Below are 25927 nucleotides of genomic sequence, written 5' to 3' on the forward strand. Positions count from 1 at the left end.
ATCCTAGTGGCTCTTCTCTGAACCTTCTCCAACAATTCAATGTCCTTCTTGAGGAAGGGAGCCCAAAATTAGTAAACAGTACTCCAAATGAGGCCTCACAAGTGATCTATACATTGAAACAATAATATCCCTTGTCTTGAAAGCAATTATGAAAAGTTAAAAGGTCTAAAGCTTTTAAGATAACCATTGTAGTTATCTCTTATAATCTTCATTCATTCAAGTTTAAAAAAAAAAGTGTTTTTGATTTCATATTTTTTGGCTTTTGCTACAGTTGGAGTAAAGAAAATTAAAGGTAATGTATAAAGTTATTAATGTCGCATTTTGGAACACTTTCATTAACCACCCCCCAAGAAACGTACACCACGTATAATAGTTAAACGAACCATCTAAACGTTGTGTTAGTGTAGCCTGTATAATGTTTAAAAGTTTAGTATACTCTAATCCCTTATAGTGATGGCACATGATGAGACACACATTCGACATGTAATGCCATTTGAATACAAGAAGGGAAACAACACCTCTGTAGCCACAAGGAATATTTAAATTATATTAAGGTTTGACAATAAAAATGTTATAAAATGTAAAATTTCCCACAGATCTAAAGCAGATAAATGTGGCTTGATGCTATGGAAGGATTAGTATCGTCATCACACTCTTTTATAAAAGTGTAGTCTGCAGTTTAATGATTTATATTGTCATGCTGTAGAACTGCCATGGTGAACCAAAACTGTATGAAGATAAACTTTTATACTTCTTTGATATCTTTTCACACAGAAAATGTAACTTATAATTTAAATGGGGTGGTTTATGCTTTTTTTTTTTGAATGTTAATATTTCTCATCTGTCATCACTTTTGTGAAAATGTCTTGAAAAGTTTTCAGATCCAAGAGAAGTGAAATGGACTGGGTTATAAAACGGACAGGAGCTCATCAACAGGATGCTTTAAATGATGGCTGTGTGAGACTCAGAGGGCTCCCATTTGGGTGTTCGAAAGAAGAGCTTGCCCAGTTTTTTGCAGGTAAACTAAAGAGTATTGTACAGGTATTTACTTTATTTAAAAAAAAGTGTTTTCCCATTTCAGTAAAAAAATTTGCAATTATTTATTGCCCATAAGATCTGTTATTGGCATGACATTCTTGTTCTTATAAGCATTGAGATAATCCAGAAAATTGTCAGTACTTAAATTCATTAGAGAAAAATTACATCTTAAAGAAAGTATGAAAATTCATGACATAAAGAAAAAAAAATTCAAACTTGTAATATAATAATTGGAATTAACCTTTCTGTAAAGGTTATTTTATTAAAACTTGACTGTATAAAAACAGTGCTCCAGATAAGCTTTTGACATAACAAGTATTTTACTCCTTAAAATAAACTGCAATGCCAAAAATCAAAAGTCAGTGCTGAGAACTTGTGTATTAATTTGAGGCTCAGTTACTTTTTTTTGTGTTATCCAACACCTGACATTTTGGTGTCATTTTTGCTGTGTTTAATAGGCTCTTGTTCTTCTTATTGCTGAATTAACATCCTATTAAGGACCATTCAAGGCAGTTTATAGCATAAATTCAATGCAATAAGCACTTTGCTAGTATCAGTGAATATAATTAGACTGGTAAATATTTCAGTTTAAGTGTAACCCTGAACTACTGGTAATGACTGTGTAACTCGTTTATGAATTTTTCTTTACCTTACTAAAACTTGTAATTTCAGTAAAGAAAAGAATTTGTGAATGATGGATATAGAGGCTTAATCTATTATTTGATTCACTACTCCTTGTGCAGTAGGCTATAATTTTACCAAAATCACAGCTCTTCAATACTACTTGGGAGAGCAAACCAAAGAAATACAGTAGGCCTCCATATAGTGGTGGAATGGAATGCAAACACTTTGTAGGATTTGATGTAAAGGACTTTAAATCAACTCCCACAAATCACTGTGTAACTTATCGATCAGGTGAGAATGATCTCTGATGCTTTGTGTTTGTTTTTTATTTCCAACTAGCAAATACATATATGTGAATGATATCCTTATTGGTGAATAGTATGCATATTTGTTATGCACAGTTTTTTTTTTTTTTTAGAATGCATTTTATTTAAAAGAATGCATATTTATGCAAGTACACATCTTATCTGGAGCATTGTAAAAACTTAACTATTTATTTATTACTACAAATGATCAGTTGATCTTACTTGAATATAGGTTTAACCCTATGCCTACCAATAAATAGATATTGGGTTTTAAATTCAGAAATTTGTGCTCTTACTATTTTAGTACTATTTTATTGTTACAAAACTTGTAATTTTCTTTCATCTGTGTATGTGTGTGTGGTTAATCACATTAGGGTATCTAAAGCAACTTAATTAACTTTAAATCTTAGGGAGGAAAGCTTGGAAACAACTCTTCTAAACCTATGATGAATATAGTTATGTAAACTAAGAAAATCAGACAAAAAAACAAACAAACAATAGCAACTACAACACCATAAAAAATAACATCCAGTTACAACTTATAACGCATGGATTATCAGGCATCTGCAGAAGTAGAGATACACCATCTACCAGATTTAACCACGTTTCACATGCCTTACCTGTTACAAATGTAATAATAATAACAATACAAAAAATAAGTGTGAGTGTTCAAGGCTGCAACATCATATGCCTGTGCCATTTTTTACTGTCTGTAGCCAGTGTTGGAAAGGTGGCTGCTTAGAAATAAATAAATAAAAGGAAAAGGTTATCAATTTCATTTATTTCTAAGTATTATAATAGATATTTAATTATAAGCAAAGAGTCGTGCATTATCCTTTTATTTCCTGGTAACTATCATACAGTATTCATTTTATTTCTTTGAATCCATTATTCATTTACGTACTCTCATTTAACTCTAAAAATTTTGAACATTAGTATCTATATTTAAATATCAGCAAACATTTGTGCATTATCTTTATTTGTTATTAACATCCATGCAATATCATTGTACGTGCTTTAATCCAATATTCATTGAGTATTCTTTCTCAAAATAAACATTCAAACACTGGTATAAAAGTAAATGTATACATCAAGTTCCAGGCAAACAATTTTATAGATGTGTAAGATTGTTGTCCCTTGGTGAGTTCAGAAGCATATGACCAAGAGAGCTGGACCAGATTAGATTTAAATTCACTAAGCTAAAATTATACCTGTTACCATATGTGGTCAATCAATCTTTTAATGCAAAACAAGCTGATGTTTTGTATTATCTTAATACAAACAAGATCATTACCATGTCTTCCAAGACAAAATCTACCATCTTCTGTTGGGATGGAGGGAGATACCCATTTACTGTGATAAAAAACATACAAACAACATAACATTACACTATACATAAGATAATATTATATGTTAAATTTTGTAGTGTAGTTTCCACCACTTGATAAAATAGTTAACCATCTTTATGACTGGTGTTTCTTTGTCTTTTTTATTTTACATCTTTACTTGCCCCACAAAATAACTTGAATTAATGCTCAACATAGAATAGGCTTAGCCTCATAACTTTTTCTTACCAATTTGAAACAAATAATATTAAAGTTAACCACTGTTAACACAATTTCTTAATAAAACAATAACTGATTTTCTTTCTTAACAAAGACAACTATGAAATGCTTAGTTATATTGAAGAATTTTGGCAGTTGTTCTTTAATGGAAAATCATTGATAGGACCTGAAAGATACTGTAAAGCTGCAAAATGTCTGCAGAATAAAAAAAAAAAATTACTACCAAATACATCTGTAAGCAACATACAGACCTTGAGGATACACCTGCTTTTGACATAGTGCATTATGAGAAAAATTCATTTTAGTCTGCTTGGAAGTACATTAAAATATAAATCTTCTAAAATGTTTTTGAAGTTATTAATATGAATATAATCAAACAAATAGTCAAATAAGTAAAATTTCATTGTAAGAAAATACTGTTAGTTCGTTATTTAAGCAGGCCCGGCATGGCCAGGTGGTTAGTGCGCTCGACTCGCAATCTGATGGCGGGTTTGAATCCCTGTCCCACCAAACATGCTCGCCCTGTGGGGGCATTATAATGTGATGGCCAATCCCACTATTCGTTGGTAAAAGAGTAGCCCAAGAGTTGGTGGTGAGTGGTGATGACTAGCTGCCTTTGCTCTAGTCTTACACTGGTAAATTAGGGACGACTAGTGCAGATAGCCCTCGTGTAGCTTTGCGCAAAATTCAAAACACACACACACACACACACACACACACACACACAGTTATTTAAGTATAATTCCATGACAAAAATGCCTATAGTTTTAGGATCTAAAATAAATAATAAAAATAAGAAAATATTTAAGAACAAAAAATTTCATACCAAATTCCTCACTTTTGATTTTAAGCATTGTAAGCCATCTTCTGCAATATCAGGGAAGAAGTTGTTTAACAGGTACAAACTTGTATGCTTGTCAGAAGCTAGTACTGTCAAACCTCTTGACAACTGTCAAAGTGTGTATATGTATATCTATATGTAGTACTGAAAATCTCTGTTTGTTTGTTTGCTTGCTTTTTTGTCTGCGCAGGTCACACTTGCCTCACGTGAAGGTGTGCAGAACAACAATTTTTAGTTGATATACGTGTTTATTGTCTGCTAGCCGAACCAGTAATTTTATCGTTAACATATACATTACATGAATAAATTCTACCCAGACTTGACATTTTGTGGTAAGTTTGAGTTAACATTTAATTTAGAATATAGCATTATAGGCCTATTTTGTTATAGATCATTAACTATACATCTACTAATACATCATATATTTAACTCCACACACACACAAAAGAAATGTATGCAGAATTACAATGTTGTGTGTGAAAAAGCAAACAGTAGACCTAGCCTATAAAATATAATAAAATGATATAATATAATAAGTAAAAAGAATAAGGCTTAAGTTATAATACTAATTGTGTACAATGAGATTAAAGTCAAGTCAGTGAATGAATTTTATTCTACTTTTTTTTTCTCCGGGTGGTGGATTTTTTTTCTTTTCATACATTATAAAGTACAATATTGCATTTTGTTTGTAGTATATTTCATACATCATTATCATAATGTGAATATGGTATCACATTCATAAAAATATATTAAATTTACATTAAAGCAAATTCAACATAATATTACATACATATTTACATTTAAAATTTTAATATTTGAAAAGGGATGATGGGGGATAGGGGGAATAGAGCTAGGTTTATCCTGTTCCCCAGAACGAGTACTCATACGTGTATTCTTGAGGTTAACGTGACGTCACAGTCATGTGATTTTGTCTGGTAACACAACTGCTATCTTAACAAAGGGGCTTAAAATAGCGAAGCGAGTACAGCTGCATATACACAATTTATATAGGTCTACCCTATGCACGTATTACTGCTGAAGCTGCTGTGCAAATTCTTCAATTATTGTTTGATTGTAAGCAACTTGTGAATCAACAACCCAACAATATTGCCCAGTGTGCAATACCTGGATGTGTACAATTACCTTGTATTAAAAAAAACGGAAGACAACATTTACATGATATAAAATATACTGAACACGCATAGTTATATTCAGACTTTAGCTCCTACATTCTTCTTCTTGCTTCCTGTGTTCCGAGATTGATAGCTGTCAGCTATAACACTCTTCTTTCCTTTCATTCTATTGTTTGAAGCTTGGTACTTGGATTTATAGATCCCTGTCTGGCCCTGTTAAAGCCCATTTGTTGAAGTATTTTGTCAATGGTTTTTCTTCTTGTAGGTGGACCTGTCTGGCCTTGGCTTCTCTCCTTTTCAGTAGCTTGACTGGGTATTAAATAGAAGGAAAGTTCAGGTCTTTTTGCAATTGAATACACAAGCACTCTTCACCATATTTACAGGTTTGGAAAAACAAAAGTTTGTCTCAAACACAAATATAAGTATACAGTGGGCAAGTGTACAAAATTAAAAAAATTTCCCCTTTGTCACACTTTTTGTTTGCTGTGTGGACATTGCACTGTAGGAGGGCAAAGTTCCCAGATGTCCAAACTTGAGAATAAGGTAATCTAAATATTTTTCATAAAGGCCTATTTATCCTTGACAGTAAAAGAAAAACAAAAAACATCGTTCAAAAGGAAGCCCTGATTTGAAACAGGTTTGTAGTTTATTTTAAAAAAATCAAACCTAAGGGTTTTTTTTTGGGGGGGGGGTCCATAAATTTACAACATATTTGTTACTTATCGAAATATGGAACGGGGGAAACAGAGAGAGTAGGATGTTGTATTTTCGAAAACTAGGGCTACACTGCTAGTATGTATATGTGTGACAAGAGGTTACTAAAGTTTAATAGTTACTGTTAGAACATGTTGCATCCAAAACATTAAAAAGTTGTCAAAAAAGAGTATCACAAAATGCAGAATAAAAGTGCAAGTGAAATAAACAAAAAAAAGCAGAATTAAGAAATCTGTTTTTCACATGTACGTATTAATTTTTCAGTAATTGTTTTTTGAGGTTTTGTTTGGGCAAATACCCAATACGATCTTAGATAGTATTAGATCCCAAAATGTTCTATCATGTACAAGGCTAGATGTAACAAGTTACAGCTTAAAATTGTCTCCACAAAGAATATAAGTGGTGGCTCAGAACCTTTCATGTAAAATCTGTTTCTTAAAAATCATTGCATAAAGCTTATGTAAGTTAATTGTACGTTTATTGTGTAGCAGAGGTTGAAATATTAGGAAGGAGGAAAACTAAAAGAATTATAATTTAGGTGTTTATGCTTTATTCAAGAGAAGTTCCTTCTCAATAAATCATGCTAATTTTAATTATGAAAATGGTCAAGTCTTTTGCTGATATGATGACAAAAAAATAATCCCCAAAATTTGCACAATGTTTTTAATGGCAGCTGTGATAAAAGTTTTAACTTATAACTTTTCTAATAAATCATTAGAACATATTACATTATTATTTTTCAGAAGTAAACTGATTAAAAGATTAAATGTAAAAATGTGACTTGAAAGTCACAATTATATTTGGTATTTTTGTTGCTGTCTAAAGGCTTAGTTTTCTCTAATGTAGGAGATCAAGTATTGTGTTTAAATGTTTGTATTATGGCACATTTAATTAATTTCACAATAACTCTGAGGTTGTGCATTTAAATATTCTAAAAAAAACATTGTTTCTTTAGATATTTTCACTTTGCATTTGGTGAATTGGAGGAAATGTTTTCATACAGTGCATTAACAATTTCTTCCTTGGTATGCTGAATGAGTGAATTTGTGTATTAAGATGTATTCAGCTTTTCTTTGTATTTAATTATCAGATCTGAATATTTGAGTTACAGGGATGAAGGTTAAGTAGTAGTATGGTTGAATATATTTTCATATTTGTTAAGAATCTCTTTTAAAGTCCTGTTATCTGTTGTTTTTTAAATTATTGATGCCAAGTTAAGCTTTGCTTTTTATGTAGTAAGTGCAGAAAGTATAATAAATTCATGTATTTCCAATGAATTAAGTAGTTTATCATAAAAAAAAAAAAATATGAAAACCGGTCAATACTAATTTATACTTTGTGACAGTTGTATAACTACGTAATCTTGTCATTTTTTTAATCTTTTTTTTTTATTTTTCTTCTAACAGTGTCTGTTAAGCAGCATAAAAGTAGCTGGTATGATCTAGTGCAAAAAGACTAGAATATATAGTGGCAGATACATACACTAGTAACACTGACAGATGTAATTCTTACATTGATCTATCTTTTCTATGAAAACTTTGACTTGAGTATTTAATGATACAAGAAGACTGCTTTGTGAAGAACAACAAAAGTTTGGTTCTCTTTGAAAAAGTTTAATTAGTGTCTTCTTGTGATGGTTATTTAACTTATGGTGGGCTTAGGGTTAAATCTGCGTAACTTAAAATATATATTTAGAATATGCTATTCGTATTAAGTATGTTATTTAAAATGTTTTAATATTTGAGTGGCCTTTAACTATGTAGATGAAACTATTTTATGAAAAAAAAGAAACTTGACTGGTATATTTGTCAAAGTTTAGACATTTCTTCAGAGCTAATTATTTAGTTGATTTTCACATTGAGCATTGTACTATATTTGTAAACTATGTTACATTAAATATATATATAATATACATTCACAAAAAATTAATCTTTGTTCCACATTTTCTGTTTGGAAAATTTATTCTTTTGATCTATGAAAAATGATTAATTTCATTACATTACATTGTAATATAACAACTGTGGTTTACTTAGTATAATGGGTGAAAATATACTGAAAATAAAATTAGAGGCTCTGAAATTTTAATTCCAATTCCCAAAGCAGTTGATCTCATTAAGAAAGAGAATTGACAGCTTGATCACATCATTGTTTTTGATAGTTTTTATGTGAGATTATCAGTTTTTACCACCTGGGACGTTTTATGTATCATCTTGTTTTTGTTGGGTTGGATTTCAACTGAAGGGTTGGAGATTGTTCCGAATGGGATCACACTACCAACAGACATCCAGGGGAGGAGCACAGGGGAGGCTTATGTGCAGTTTGCTTCTCGGGATATAGCTGAAAAGGCGATGGGGAAACACAAGGAAAAAATTGGGCACAGGTGGGAAAAAGGGCTTCCAGGCGGTGTTTTCATGCCCGTCATTTGGGCTCTCATTTATTGTTAATTCTTAAACATTTTTATGAAGTTGGTGGGTGTGTTATGTTCTTCAGTGAAGGGTGTTTTATTGTATTCAACATTCGTGTACTTTGGCTACCATGGGATCTGGGTGTGGATATATAACAGTTGTATTTTTCTGTGATGTAAGTATTGTTAATCATTTTCTTATAATATGTTTTCTGCTTTTATTTTTTATATATTACCAGTAGTTTTTAAGCAGTTGTTTTAGTAAAAATAAGGTTGTTTTAATAATAATCTATGTGCAGCTTTGACAAATGTTGAGTTCTTAAAACTGTTCTCTCAAAGGTTTTACAACTATTATATTAATGGCTGTTTTACATAGTTACAGATGTATAATAAAGTAAATTTTGTTTGTGTAAAAAGCATTTACCACTCTATTCTTAAACAGTATTTCTTGTAGATAAGTGAAAACAGAATTAGTGTACTATTACAAATATTTAATAGTTGTTTAGCTTATATATTTGTGCAAGATTTTTTCCAACACAGTCTGTGGTGTTATTTCGATTCCTTTCCTAAAAACTCAAAATTAATATTTTGTAGTAGCAGAGGAAGTTCTTGTTTTTATCATGAAATTGCTCTTTTCTGATAAAGTGTTTTTAAACAGAAAGTAATGTAACAAGGAAACGTATAAAACAAAAAAAATGTATCTAACTTCACAACTGCTGTTAATTTTTGAATAGGTAAAGGCATGCAAAGCAATATTCCATTTTGTACAGCCATATGCACAATAGATAGCATGGTTTTAATATCTAATAATATTTATTTGGTGTTAAATGATTATCATTATTATGGTATGTAAATTAAAGAGTTATTCAATAAATGATGAAAGTCATTTTTTGCATGAATATTTTTATACATATTTAGTAAGAGCATACAGATTTACATTTAAGTCAGATTTCTAAAGTATTAACTTAAATAACAGGCAGTACACAGTTATGATTATTTTACTGAGCAATTGAAAATTTGCATTTTTAACAGCTTGGAATAAAATGTTATACCAAAATTTATTAAAAGTACATACATTATAAACACATGACAGCCCTTGGGTCACTGAAATGAAAAGATGTTTTTTTAGATTGCATATTAAATTTTCTATTATGTGTAACATGTTAGTATACGTATTTCGAGGTATAAAAATGAATTGTATAGTTAAATACTATAGATAAAAAAAAACAACTAGAAATCATAAAATGATGAATTTGTGCATACATGGTGAAACATATTACCGAATAATTGATAATTGAACAATTGTGAAGAAAAAGTAACCTATTTTTAAATGAATAGACTTCTATACTTCTTCCAGTATTGTGTTATAAAACTACTCAGACATATAAGTTATAATAATTATCAAATGAGTTATTCATGACTATTGCATCAAACATATCAGAGATAGAACTACCTTATTAGTTGTTATGTCTCAATTTTTTCTCGCTCTGTGCTTGTATTAGTTATTTGCATATGGTTTTCACAAAAAATAAATATTAAGCTGCTTTATAATTAATAAGTATACTTTCATTATTTCTGGTATTTAAATAATGAGTGACCACAATTATTACAAAGTAATGTGGAATGCTAGCTCGTGTCTAAACATGATTTTAAAATTTTATGTAAGTTGTCAGGACCAAAAACATTATTGATTACTTTTTGTATAAGCACTTGTCTTTAGACATGGCTATGAAATAGACAGAATAGAAAATAGAGAAATTTATATTACCAGTTACCTTAATACTTAAAATACTGTAGTATTTTCTCATACATTAATTGCCGAAATTTATTTATTATGTTTTAGTTTTGAAAATTTCTTTAGGCAGATTCCATATCTAATCTTCCTTGAGCCTGGGCTACTACAACTTGATAATGGTAGAATCAGTGGGAAATTGGTAGCAGTTTATAAATTTCTTTAGTCTTTTACTAAATAACTGTTATACTCTTGCCTTTCCAACTTTATCAATTGCATTCAAAAGTATTTTTGATTAACTGCAGTGTTTATTTCCAATGTCAAATTAAATGCTATGGCTTTCACTTTACTTTTAAATTGCATTACTATGAACATCACTAGTAATATCTACATAAAGCTTGAACAGTACAATTGATAATTTTATTTTGTTTAACTGTAGTGATTGCTCTCTATCATATTTTTGAATAAAGCTGGGTAATTAGTAGTGTTTGCTAATCAACTAATTGATGTGCTCCATAATCAGTTACATTACATTAATCAATTATTACACTCCTCCCTCCACACATTTACAAGAATAATACATGTATGCTACCATCGTACCCTTTTCAATTACTGCATTACTCTAACGTGGGGTTAATCTTACTCTTCTGTAGGTCACCATATGCAAATTTTATAAAAGTAACTATTTTTGTCAAAAAAATAAATGTTTGCCACAATTTTTTTAAAGTTAATCTGGATATTTCATCCTTATCAAATTAATTGCTGGTGTTGACTTAATACCACTATGCACTTGGTGTTTTGTTTATTTTTATAATATGTAGTATTCCCAAATTGATCTTTTGTAAATCAGATAAATACATAATTAGGTATTGAGAACATATTTTACTGTTGCTGGTAAAGGTAATAATGTTTTCATTTAAGACATTATGATTAAAATTAGAAATAATTAAGTAGCCAGTTTATGTATGTACATTCTGTGATTAGGATAAAAATAAAATTCTTTAAAGATTTGAGTCATCAGACTATTTTGCAGTTGCCTACCATAATCAGTAAATAGTAAATGGAATTTATCGGATTTGATGATGATTTTATTTGATAACCATAATAAAAGAACTTCATGTTTACAAAGATTGCAACTCAATAAAACCATGATATGTCAATACACCATCATTTTAACCAACAAAAAAAAAACGTCAATAAGATACTACTTGTATCTAATGGTAACCTTCTCCAAAAATTGTTTAGGCCTAAACATTTTTTACGAGTAAATGTTGTTATAACAATGCAACAAGAAGCCATACAAATTGAACTTTAATCATGAAATTGAAAGCCTGAAATATCTGAGGTGTGAATTTAATAAATGTAATTATTTCTAAATTTTTTATCAACTCTTGTTTGACTATTTTATTTCAAATTGAAAAAAATTAATGAAAATGGCCATGTTCAGTCTTGTTAACCTTTTATATCACTCTTAAGTTATTTTTGTTTTTGTCTTGATTTAAAGATAGCATATATAAAGCAGTGAGTGTGAATTAATGAAGAATAGAATTTTTTTTTCCATTACATTGGCTGAGGCTACATACCACATAAATATAACTCACTGATATTATCCATAGTTAATTAATAACAAGTAAACTAGGAATTGGCAAATATTTGAACTTCAGAAAAACAGACGAGTGCTGAAATCGTTTTCTGAATTAATGTAAACAGTTATGAATTTCAAAAGAAAAATGTAGAAAATGCATTGAAATGTCAGTGATTGAATTAGAACTTAGTATAACATGTGGATAAAGATATCTTTGTGGCTATTAGAATAATTCTTATATTAAATAATGTGGTGTTTTATTTATAATTTTAAGCATGCAAATCATCATATTAAATGTAATTTATTACATTCTGAATCATTTATGGTTAGGTAAAGATTTTTCTTGAGACATTTAGGCATAAAAATGGTAGTTGATGTTTGGTTGCTTTCAATACACCAAAGTATATAAAACATTACTTAGACTCAAGTAGTAATTTCTGTGCTATTAAAAGCAATTAGGTGGAAACTTTTTCAGAATATTTTAACTGTAATAAAAAATATTTTGCATGTGTGTTTGACAACCATCTCAATTTTATGTTGTGCTTTATAATTTTAGAAAAATTAGTTTTATCATGTTTTGGAAAAAAGTAGGATACAACACATGGTTGATAATGAAATGTAATAAATTAGGAAAGAATGATTGACAAACTGACATAGAAATATTTATTGTTAGTATTTGAAGGGAGACATTAATTTTGATTGTTTTAGAATATATCTTTAAAAACTAGTTTTCACCATTTCTTTATATCTGTATGCATATCAAAAATTTAGGAAATGTGTGTTTGAGTGTAAATTTCTAAAGTAAATATGAACATAGTAAATTCCATGGTTTAGTTTATCAGAAAAATATGTGGTAGTCATCTCTGAATATAACATGACAATTTAGTTTAAAAAGTTTAGAAATAAAGGTAGATTTTGTAAACTTGCATACATTTTAGAAGGGCTATTGTTTCAAGCCATTTTTCTTTACACAATTATTGGTAAAATATTTCTTTTTTTGAATATTGTGTTTAGGCTCATGTGTTTTCATTCCCATGCTTTTGAGTACAAGTTGGATTACTTTTTTTTTTTGTGTCAATGTATATTGTACATTCTGTTATACTTTGCAACAATAATAATTTATTCTAATTGGTAACCAATACCAGTTTTGATTCTTATTCTTGTCATATTTATGTGTTGACTTTTTTATTATTATTTTAATCTGAGTGTTTTTTTCTTCTGTAAATAAAAAGTGAAATACACTAAACAGTAATATATATATATATATATATATTTGTAACAGTATTGGTGCATCTAATCATAAAATTTCCTGTGTGTATAACCTTTGTTGATAACAGATCAGTAGTAATTAAGATTTTACTTTTATTAGGTACATAGAAATATTCAAGAGCAGCCTTCAGGAAGTAAAGACTGTGGTAGGAATGGGTCATCCTAAAATGAGAACACTAATGTCAGCTAGGCCAAGCCCCTATGACAGAAATGATAGGTTTAGCGGTCTTGGTAGCCGTTTTGGGCTTAGTAGAGGCTCTCGCAGTTTTAGAGGTCAGTAGTAAAAAATCAGTGTTAGGTTTTAGAGACACATTTTTAAAAAGAAGGTGATAAAATTTATTTTCATTATCTTTCTATTTTGAATTAAAAGAAAGTACTTGTATTGACATTATTTTTTCTGAGAGAGAAGTTAATTGATGTATATAGTTAATTTAGATATTAAGAGAATTGTTTTAAAAATAAGTATTAATAACAAGAAATATTATTGCTTATACTAAACTTTGGTAATGTTTTTATAATTCTGTAGGCTTCATGGATGACGATAACTATGGGGATTTTGGAAATAGCTATGGAGGATTACCAAGCAGAGGAGGTAGTTTTAGTTTTTTTGTTATTGTAGTATGAACCAAATAATGTGCCATTTTTTATTATTTTATGAAATTAAATACCTCATAATTACATTTGTTCAGGAGGCACTGGTTCATATAAAAATGCTTTAGTAGAAAGTTACTGTTGTTTCACATACATTAAATGAAAAATGCTTATTCTTTCAAATTAGTGGTTGCTTACATATATATAAACTATTTTTATATGATTCTTGTCAAGGTTCTATTTACAAAATTATCCAAAGTTAAGATTTGTGAAGAACAGTGTGTAATAACAGATACCTTAATATTTACACATATTTAAAAACTAAATCAATTTACATTGCAACTACTAGTATTTTGTTTTAACTCTGTGAGACTCATGTGCATCATTTCAACTCAATATAAAACTTACTTATTACAAGCTACAAACTTGTTACCTAGGCTGAGATTGCTTTAATAAAAAAAAGTTACAGCAAGTTAATATTCATTATTATGTGAAAAATAAAAAAGTCTGGCTTGTACAGTTCCTAGTACAGTAAGCTTTAAATTGTTTAATTTATGATTTCTCAGTACATGCTTATTTCTGCAGTTTCTCCTACCACGTATTTGCAAAGTGTAAATGTATTAATTGTTTTCTTTATAACCTCCTTCTGTATCAACAACTTCTTACATAGAACTCATGATATTTTTCGTACTTATAAATTTGTCAATTATTTTTGAGTTTTTCATGCTGACTACACAATCGAAAAGAAATTCAAAATGTTTGTAATTAAATATTTGTATTTTTAACATATCTTATGCAACTTCATTTTCTACCTTATGATTCATTTCAACCTTCTTGCTATGTACATCCTTTTGTGTGCATGTCATGAGGTTTTACTGAGTTACATTCAAAATTTCATTTTTGCTTTATTATCATGGTATATGATTAAGCTTGGCATTGCAACATAGCTGATAATCGAAATTTTATTGTTATGTGTCTGAAGTTCTTGATTTTATCAAGGCAATATTTTAAAAAAGCCTCCATTTCCCCTAGTATGAGAATTGTGACATTTGCTCTCTAGGTATCCCCTCTTATCTAAGTATGAAATTTAACATAAATTACTCATTATAATGTTGTCATCGCTCAGGCAAAGCATAATTTTTATAGCCTTCAATCTTATTTGTTTACAGAACCATAAACTAGAAAATCAGACCCCTATTGCCATGCTCACCTGTCATCCTCTCCTTAACAAATTGCCAGTAGTTCTCTCTGACATTTAATACTGTATTGTTTATAACCAATAGAAAGCTAAAGTTTTAATTGTCTATTTCACTTCCAGTTCAAACTTTATTTCCACAGGAAACACATCAATGGGCTTAGCAAAAGTTTTAATGGCTCTTGTTGCATAGTTAGAAAGCTAGAAAAATTGTGATAATTATAGGACATTGTCTGCTTTTTGCGTACACCAAAAGAAAACTAAAACAAGTAAACTTCATTGTTATACATATACAAAATAATAATTTTCCACATTACTTTTCATTTATCTGTACCCACCGATACTGTACCTAACTTTTTGATCTGGAAATGCACTGAAAAAGTTTAAAACTGTGAATTTTGTGGTGTGATACCAGATGTATTAGTGCAGTTGATATTTTATTTGTGTCATAAAAACACAAGGAATAACCATAATTTAGCTTAGCATGCTAGTATTCAGCTAAATTCTGTCACTGTGACAATAACGTGTATTCTTCTAATGTAACTGAAAAAATAAGAATGATCAGTGTTCTAAAAGAATAACGTAGGCCTACAACAATTGTAATGAAGCATGTTGTCTTTCCTTCTCTTTTTGTGGGTAGATTTCTGTTCCTTTATTTTTATTATCTTTTGCAACTTTTTTATCTCTTGCAACACAAAGCTATATATTCATAATTGTCACCCACTTTAATTCATTAGTGGGAGAATGAAACATTCTGTTCACAGCAGTGTGGAAGGATACAATTTCATGTTAACTTAACTCCAACTTCATGTGATTACTACTTGGGAAAAAATCCTCTAAGTGTGCATGTGTTGTATTACACAATTCATAATTTGGCAATTTTGTAGTGTTATTTTTTTGCAAATTGTATACATTTCTAGTTTTTTGGTGAATTTGTGAGAAACGTGTAACTCCTGTTTGGTTGTCTTTTAAATTTGTGGCTATTTTTGAATAAGTGTATGGAAGAATAAATTTCAGATGACCATCATTAATTAGTAAATATTCAGTTGTAACACTTAATGAACTAACTGTGTATGTAAGTTGAGAAGATACTGTCATTCCTAAATGAATTTTTGTTCTAACTTAATTTCTCTTAAACTTCTCAGGAAGGAGTATGGAACCTATGGATAGTATAGGTGGACTGGGTAGCAGGTTTAGTAGCAACAGCGGATTTGATGGAAACAGGTTTAGCAGCAACAATGGTTTTGATGGAAGAAGAAATGACTATGGCCCTTCAGGGCACTTTGTTCACATGCGTGGTTTACCATTCAGAGCTATACAACAAGATATTGTTGATGTAGGTATAGATTTTATTTTGCCTGGTAAAGTAACTGTTTTAAATTTTTATGGATATTAGTTGACAAGGTTTATTTGAAATGACTCTATAATCAATATTTTGTCTTAAAATGGTATTATGTATGTTTGTATATGGAGAGAGACGAAGTTCTGGTGATAGAAACTTAGAAAAAAAAAAGAAGCATTTATTAAATCTGATAATGAATAGATAGTTTTTTGTTTTTTTTATCTACATTGCTTGCAAGCACTATATATACAGATCAAGGAATTCAAATGTTCCTCCAGAACAGAATAACATATATTAAGAGTGTTATGTGCTAAGACAATATTAAAATTGAAATAACTTGAAAAAAACAATAGTAATATGCAGTTTATTCAGAGGAGTAATTCATGAATAGTAAATATAATTTGACATGTAAACTATTATTTTGAAGTTTACTGGGTGTTTTTCTTTCATATGTATTTTTTTCCTTGGTTTTTTAAAAGATTATTGTTTACTTCTACATAATTATAGTTTTTATTAACCTAAACTGGGAACAGAAAGAGGTTACTGTCCGTTTATGTGAAACTGATACTTGAAAGGATTGGGGGGGGGGGGCTATTAAACCATGTCAAAATTGCCATCCAGTTTGATGTAAATCCTTAAATATTTTAAGTGATGCTGTAGATATATAGTTAACTTTAATTTTTTTCTGTTTTGTGTACTTCCGCATGAAATATTCGGTAAGAAGATTATTCAAAAGCTCAAAAAAAAAGTTTTATTGTTTAATCCAGTTGTGACACTAATTTCAAGAGCAGTACAAGTAAAATTATCCTTCAAAATAGAAATAATGAAACCTTCATGATACAGGTTTTGATTTTAATGTATAAAGATGTAATACTTAGTTTTCAAGTTGCAACCTTGAACTCAAGCATATGTAAGATGAAAAATATTTTTATTATAAAGAAGATACTTTCTATTTTGGTTATTTGTAACTTTTTTTGTTCAACTTTTGTGATGTAGGAAAAATTAATTCATTAGTAGATTTAGCTATATTATTCAGTGAATAGTGATGCTCAGTCAGCATTAAAAATGCTTATAAAGATGAACAGTAAACTAACAAAAAATACTGTTTGAAATTTGTTTCTGTGAAAGTATTTTTTGACAGCAACACATTGTTTTGCAGATATTTAATGTGAAATGAAAATTCAGTCTCATAAGACTAAAGCATGTAGTAAACAGACCTAATATTACTTTTTTTTAAAATTTTCAGTGCTGACTGAAGGATAGAAACCATTATTTAATGAAGACGACAAACAACTTTAGAAAAATGTTTAATTACTTGTACCCAATGTTATCAAGGGTTTATGAATGTCATAGGTTACCAAACTGATTTTATTTGACAGTAACCTAGTGTTAGATTTTTTGAATCTGTGTTCTCCAGAAAGCATTACACAGTCATTTGAATTTGAGGTGCGTGATCCCGCTTGCTCATGATAACACAAAAATATTTTGCTTTAGGTGCATTGTTAATTGCTCATGCAACTGTGTCATTATTGCTTGCATGAAAACACCATTTTACAATCACACATGCAACTTTACTTATTTAGTGCACGTGATAAGTGGTATTTCCATATCGCGACTAATACAGCTATTTATTACTGCAGCACTGATGATCCACACTGTTGAGTGAGTATTAATCCATATCAGAGACTACAGTCTGCTTTTGTGAGTTGCCTTAATTGTCTTAATCTTCATTTTCATATATGCAGGCAATATTCAGATTTGCATTTTAAGTGAAAAATATGCTTTGAAAATTCAGAATTTGGCATAAATGCAAAGTCTGTAGTAAAGTAAGGGTAAGAAAATTATCATAGAATCTTTTTATGAAAGTTAGATATAAATACGTTGCATCAAAATAGGTTTTTTAGTAGAGGGTAATTTATGAAAAAAAAACTTCTTTAGTTTTTCAGACCACTGATGCCTATTGGGGCTCAGATACTCTATGACAAGCGAGGAAGGCCATCAGGAGAAGCTGATGTGGAATTTGCTACTCACGAAGAGGCAGTTAAAGCAATGAGCAGAGATAAGGCAAGAATGGGTAAGAATTTATGAATTGAGGCTATTTTACCTGCTTAATTGGAGGATTTTTACTGAACAGTCTTGTAAATGAGTGTAATTTTTTTTTCTTTTTCATAATTTAATATAGTTTATATTCCAAAAAGAAGTTATCAGTAATTTGTCCTTGACCTGCATTATCTAAAAAAATGTGAAACTGAAATACAGTTATAGAGGATTATTATATTGATATATTTGTCAGTTCTTAGTATCTTTGATACTTGATAATTCTATATTAAGATTGTTTTTGCAATTATGGTAAAGAATTTTATTTTATTCAAACCTATATACTGTTACTATTTTTGGAACAGCATAATTTTATAAACTGACTCATTTCGTATCTTTTGCTTAATGATATTCATTGTAATAAACTGGTTATTTTAAATTAAAAGAGCATGGTTGTGTTATGAGGCATAAGTTTTAAAACTGACATTGATTTTACATCTCATATTTTTATGTGGCTTTCAGCTCGTCTGGCGTAGATATCTAACTATTTTGATGAGATTTATTTTGAGAGTATCACTTTTTTTTTTGTTTTTTCAATGATGTTACTTTGGGCATGGTTGTATTTTCTCTGTGCAAATACTGGAAAAGTGTAACAAGATAGTTTCCAGATATTAACTGGTTTTACAAATTTCACCAAAAACTGTATAAATAAATGTCAATATTTTGTGTGTATCTGTACCTTATATGTTTCCAAATTTCTTGATCAATCAGCACCAAACTTGACACAGTGATATAGGATGACATGAATATAGCTTTTACAGCAAAAAATGTATGCTTATGAAGATCAAAATATTGAATGATTAACAAAATTCACAGTAAGCTGTAAAAATATTAATACTGTAATTTAAATAACCAATTGAATATCATGGAAAATAAATAATTTATTAAATATATTAAGAACTGTGTTTAACACAACTAGTCCAATTTTCACTATCCCATGCACACATACTCAGTTTAAAGAGTAAAATAGGTAACTTTATGAACTAGGCAAAATATACAAGTGGTAATAAGATCTAATAAATAGATTTTAGAACAATATATATTATAGTATAGCTTTAGCTTTCCTTGTTTGGTGTCACTTTAGTTACAAATCTGTATATTGACTATACACTAATTTTTGTGTTGAGCCTGGCATGTACTATTATTGTTTTCACAGCAGCCACCTTTTCAGATTACCACCATATGCCAAGAGTCAAACTTTACTCATACTAAGGACTGTACTTTTTGACATGTAATATCAGTATAGTAGAAAGGTGGTCTGTAAATGAATAAATCTGATGTTCAAACTGTGATAGAAGAAATCTCATTAAGAGTGAGTTTATGAGCTATGTCTGTGGAATTTTGTAATGTAGAATGTAATGTTAGTATAGTAGAAAGGTGCTCTGTAAATGAATAAATCTGATGTTCAAACTATGACAGAAGAAATCTCATTAAGAGTGAGTTTATGAGCTCTGTCCGTGGAATTTTGTAATGTAGAATGTAATGTTAGTATAGTAGAAAGGTGCTCTGTAAATGAATAAATCTGATGTTCAACCTATGACAGAAGAAATCTCATTAAGAGTGAGTTTATGAGCTCTGTCCGTGGAATTTTGTAATGTAGAATGTAATGTTAGTATAGTAGAAAGGTGGTCTGTAAATGAATAAATCTGATGTTCAAACTATGACAGAAGAAATCTCATTAAGAGTGAGTTTATGAGCTCTGTCCGTGGAATTTTGTAATATAGAACCTATTATATCTAATAAACTGCGAGTAGCATACTTGGTAATGTAGTATAACCTATTTGGAAATGGAAACTTTATAACTTCAAAATAAAAAGTATGTTTTATTATTAATTTTGAACGGCAATAAATAATGATGCTTATTATCTATATCTAGGTAATGTGTTTTGTTTGTAGTGTAACTTTTTTTTTTTTTTTTACCTAGAGTGAGTTAGTGTTCTGTTGAATAAACGTGTTTGGTAATATCAAGAAAAACTTTGAAAATTTGGTAACAAAACTTAAATATATCTACAGGGTGTGACTAGTATATTATATGCTTTGTTAGCCTATCTTATTAAGATTTTTTTTTATGAATGAAAATTCTTATTCAAATAAATTATAAGTCTGCAACTTGTAAGCTGAAGTTACAACACATGTAGCAGAAATTGCTAATATATCAAACAGCAGTTTCTTTTAAGTAAACAAATAGCTTAGATTGAATTATTAAGGGGCTGAAAGGGACTTTCCCTTGCAAATCTAAATGTTAACATGAATGTTAGTTTTTAAAAAGAAAATAACAAAGGTATGAACATATGATTAAGCCTTGTTACGTTTGTAATTATTATTTTTAATTACTCCAAAACAGTTTTCTTAATACAAGCTGCCCAGTGTCTGCTAACAATACGAAGAATTAAATTGGGGCGAAATACTACAAGTTCTTCAAATACCTATAGAATGATAGGTTTCTTTTTTGCGAGTGTAAAACACTTAAATACACCAGTTCAGTTTTCTTAATGGATGACAGTTGGTTTTGATAGTAATAATATAATTAAAAATACACAGACCTAGTGAGTATCTTTATTATAGATTTACCAGTTTTAAAATATGTACTGCTGACTTGAGATGTTTGAATATATCTGAAAGAGGTAGGAATGACCCGTTTTCTCGGTGTTAAGGTTATTACACCCTTATCGCCCGTGTCTGATTGAAAAAATAAGGAAAAGCAATTTTTACTTAGTTCTGAAGAATAAGTTGAGGAAGAACATTTATTACAGTAGTTTTTTATCAAGCATGTCACAGTTAATATTAAAATTTAATTATATTGTTACAAAAATACTGTAAATAGAATGAATAACACTACCAGTATAATAGTTTCATAAGCAAAAAAACAATAGATTATCAGTTTGGAAGGAGTGCTGGCGCCATTAAGTTAACAAATTTCAGATGGTATACTGAATTTACTTTGCTCCATTCTTCATTAAGAACTTCTAATCAGGGCATACTTCTATCTGATTTTTTAAAATTAACCTCATGAAATGACTAAACAATACAAGTCATACATCATCTGTGAAACATAATTAAAGTAAGTAAAGAAATTAATCCACATTTTCTATTTTCTGCTTAGAACACCGTTACATAGAGCTATTTTTAAATTCAACCCCTGAACCAATGGGAGGTGGTCCTGGTGGCTTTGGCAACAGTGTTATGGGTGGCATGGGAGGTGGTGGAGGAGGTCAAGGTTTTGGTGGTGGTATGGGTAATCAGATGGGCTATGGAGGATTTGGAGGGTCTAGTCCTGGAGGAAGGTATGGAAGTAAAGGTGGATTTGGCGGAGGTATGGGTAGTCAGATGAGCTCAGGTGGCGGTGGCATGGGAAGGTTTGGAGGTAAGAATTTTCTATCAAGTTCAGAAGAATAAAAGAGCAGTTACATGATATGTTTTTTATCTTTATGAAAAAATATGAACAATGGTAACTTCCTTCTTTTTAAGTCTGTAGTAACAGATATTATTCTTAATATTATATGAAACAATTATATAAAAGAATGCTTGAAAACATATATAATCAGTTGGTTGTACACAGTGTTATGTGTATTAGTTTAGATCTTAATTTTTTCAGTCCTTCAGCCTTTATATTAAAGTAGTGAAAAAAGCATAAAATACTTTGATCATTTCTAACTTTTTTTTTCATAGGTGGTGGCATGGGAGGAGGAATGGAAAGTATGATTGGTGGAAGTAACTACACTGCTTTTTAACATCAGGATTTTCATTTTATTGTGTTATCGTTTTTTTTTGTCTTATGGTGTATTCAGAATGTGTTTGAACATCTGACATTTTTCAGTAATAATCTTTGCATACTTTTTCACACGTTTATATGATCTACCAACAAGCTTCAGTTTGAGCTGAAAACAATTAAGTCATTGATAACCTGTTGTGCATGTCATTTCATTTTTGTGAGTATAAGTAAAGCTAGTTTTTCCTTCATCAATGTATAAATGATTAAAAATGCAAAAAATGTATGTTAGTTTCTTTAAAAAATACATAAACAGGTATTGCATTTTGTATTGAGTCAGCCTTGCATTTTTGGAGTTAGTTGTTGAGTATGTGTTGAATCTCGCAAAGTACCAAGCTTTGGATTATCAGAGAACACTTAAGTGAGTAGAAATAAAAATGTAATATTGCAGTTAAAAGTTTAACTTTAACTGCTTTAGACAGTTAAAAAAACAAGTGATGTTTTTCTAAAAAAAAATTATTTTCCAGTGATACAGTAAATCATTTCATGAATAAATCACAAGCTTAATAAAAAAAATAATTAAAGTTTAACGACTAAGCGCTTAGTAGTGGATTTTAAGTTTTTGATGGCCAATTTAATAAACTAGTCATTTTAGAAAATTATTCTGAATTCTTAGACTTCTTGTATTACAGATAAAGATGTTTCACTTAAAAAAACTATATATATAAAATTTTTGTTAGTACTGTATGTTAGCTTTCACACAAAATACTTAATTACCTAAAATATATTTGACTTGCATACCCTTTTTTTAGGTATTATAACCAAATCCCCAAATTAAAACGTGTGTAATATCTACATAGGTAACACCATGTGATATCAATATTATCCTTGTATTATTTTAGCTGGTGGGGTATACTTGTAAGAAGAAAGGACAAAAGTTCACATTAATGAAAATATATGTAGACTTCTATTTCAAAATGATAAAGTCTATACAATACCAACTATATAAAAAAAAATATATAATTATGGACATCATGTTATTTCACTTTGAGTTAATGAACTAAATTAGACATCATTATCCAATTTGTGAATGTACATTTGATGGGTTTTCCTTTCAGTTTTAAACACTTCTATTAGGAGAAAACCCGTTTGCAGGACTAATCAAGTTGTATTCCACTTGAGTCTAACATAGAAACATGCATATATTATTGAAAATTAAAAAAAATAATAATTTTTTTTTTTAGGGAATAAGAGTTTAGGAAATCCATAAGCAAAATTATACAAGAAAACAGACTTTAGTTTAAAAACTGATGTAAAGTGCAACAGATGGTTTAAGTTGTGAATTAGTACTCAGTATTTTATTGTAATGGTTAGTAGCCCACGTGTTCTTCTAAGTAATTATTAATTAGTCACTTTTGTTGTTTGTCCAATATACTGGAGTTCATTGCATATTGGAGAATCAAAAAGACTTAACAAAAGTTAGAACTGAAGAATACAGTAGACATACAAGTCTTTGCATACCAATCTATCTGTAATAAAACAGAATAATATGAAAGTAATGGGACATAAAACACACACGAGAAAAAGAAAGATAAAAGAAGCCTAATACCTCATGATGTCATGAGTCGGGCGTGGCCTAATGGTTAGGGTCTATCACTTCAAAATTAAATGTGGTTAGCGCAGATGGGCCTTGTGTAGCTTTGAGTGAACGGCCGACACAAACATAGGTGGGTATACAAGGATAACCTTGAATGACAAAATGGCTGTTGGTATATTATTTTTAGGGGATAATGTTCTGTGCCTTGTTTGTTACTCGATGTGACTTCTATATGTCTATCATTTATGTTTTCATAATTATTTCCGTTATAATATGCATATTTTAATTAGAATATCGCCCACTATAACATAAAGCTATAATTAAAATGTATATTTCATATAAAAAATGACTATTAGGTGAAATTTTAAATTTAAATGAATAGACTGATATGATAGTACTTACTAATGGCGGGCGCTAATTGGACTTTCAGTAGAATTCTGGATCAACGAGCTGGCGAGTGGTGTTCTAATCCGTGCGATACCACAAAATATCTTTGTTTTCTCCACCTTCCATTTTAAGCTGTGAATGCGTTATAAAAGTAACAGTAAATCATTTAGCGTGAATGGTAAAGTGATACTGACTGTCTGGTTAGTAGTTCAGAATTAGGGAAGTTCGCAAGTAGCCTTTGTAGTTTTGCCATAAATACACTAGTAACGATCTCCCTAGAACTAACGAGATTTTGGGGTCCTCTCGTGTTACAGATAACATTCTTTTCGACATCCAATCAGCCATGAATGAGAACGAGTCTTACAATTACCAATTCTCATAAAGCGTTTGTTATTGTCATTATTAAGTTTATAGTAGAATATTGTATAAATTCATAAATACTTCAAGTTTCATGTTTTAATAAAATTTTTTTCTTAATTTAGGACTATTAGCCCATGTAATGAAAATCACTTAGAAACAACAAAAAATAATCCAGAACTGTAAAAACAGTGTTGCATTGACGAAGCCGTTCAACTAGTGGTTAGTTTGCTTGGTCTGTGAATCTGACGGTTAAAAGTAATAAAAACGAACATATGTTGAAGTGTTGTACAGTAAATAAGCTTTATAGAGATAGGGCACAGCCTTAAAAAAACAGGTGTATTTTTTAGGGCTGTGTCCCGTTTTTAATAAAGCCTATTTATTGTGCAACAATTCAGCGTTATATGTTCGCTTTTCATATTTTACCTATGCACGAGGGTTCATGGTTCGTGGCCTTTACAAAAAAAAAGAAAGCGCTACGCACTTTGGGGTCATGGATTCGCTATAAGAATACGATCAAGTCTTAACTATTCGGTAAGTTAAGAGTTGGCAGTGGGTGGGATTGACTAGATATCGTCCCTCTCTCTAGTCTATTATTTCAAAGTTATGGATGGCTATTCGTAGATATTTTTGTGTAGCTGTGTAAAAATGTCTAAACAAACCATTCAATGTGGTTTATTTATTTATGATCACGCTATTAAGGTTATCTGCCGCCATCACTAATTTTGAACTGATGACTAAAGGGAAGGCAATCGGTCACCACCGACCAATCATTTGCTACTGTTTATCAACGAATAGCGAAATTAATCGTTTCATTATACGCCCCCATGACTGAAAGGGCAAATGTTTTTGGCATCAGGTTTCGATCCCGCAACCCTCAGATTGCGAGTCTAGTGCACAAACACTAGACCATGCATTCAATACGAACTATTTGCACAAGCCAATCACATTTTTAAGATTTATGCAAAACAGAAAAAATTTACTCGGAAGAAATAGTTTTAGCTTGATCTTGTTGCTTTTTATTTGCATTGAATTTAATATAGGAATTTTACAAAAGTATAAGTAATACAACTGATTAGAATATTAGATTTTTACCCACTAGTAACTAAATGTAATGTAGATTGCCAAGTTTTATATAATGTTAGATTAGAAGAAAATAAAATTCGCTGATACCTAAATTTTGACAGATAGTTTTAACTAACCTTTAAATGTTAAAATATCGATGCTTTAAATGATATTCTACGATATTAAAAAGAAAGTTGGAATGTTAACGTTTGTATTTTTTATTCGTGTTGAAATTAGTAGATACATTATCGCTTTCATTTTATAAAACAAAACAAATCCAGACAGTTCATTATTTAACAATTAGATTACAAAAGGAATTTGATCTTTCGAGATTACACGATTTCTTATGTTGAAATAAGTGATTTTCTACTATTATT

The 25927-nt window shown here is 29.8% G+C and overlaps 1 protein-coding gene across 5 annotated transcripts in view; it reads left to right on the forward strand.

The window, feature by feature from the left end:
- Positions 1 to 22473, forward strand: part of LOC106468681 (heterogeneous nuclear ribonucleoprotein H3-like) — a 35636-nt gene extending 13163 nt beyond the window's left edge. For 4 of the 5 annotated variants that reach the window (XM_022397696.1, XM_022397679.1, XM_022397686.1 and 1 more), the window contains exons 4-11: positions 875 to 1018; positions 8462 to 8600; positions 13311 to 13483; positions 13737 to 13802; positions 16142 to 16332; positions 18277 to 18412; positions 21539 to 21799; positions 22105 to 22473. In XM_022397696.1, the coding sequence (XP_022253404.1) occupies positions 875 to 1018; positions 8462 to 8600; positions 13311 to 13483; positions 13737 to 13802; positions 16142 to 16332; positions 18277 to 18412; positions 21539 to 21799; positions 22105 to 22166 (1172 nt within the window). In that variant the 3' untranslated portion in view covers positions 22167 to 22473. The remainder of the gene's footprint in view (positions 1 to 874; positions 1019 to 8461; positions 8601 to 13310; positions 13484 to 13736; positions 13803 to 16141; positions 16333 to 18276; positions 18413 to 21538; positions 21800 to 22104) is intronic. The other variant, XM_022397707.1, reaches the window with a different exon arrangement.
- Positions 22474 to 25927: the final 3454 nt, after the last annotated feature.

This window comes from Limulus polyphemus, unplaced genomic scaffold (genome assembly GCF_000517525.1).
Source record: "Limulus polyphemus unplaced genomic scaffold, Limulus_polyphemus-2.1.2 Scaffold90, whole genome shotgun sequence".
NCBI lineage: Eukaryota > Metazoa > Arthropoda > Merostomata > Xiphosura > Limulidae > Limulus > Limulus polyphemus.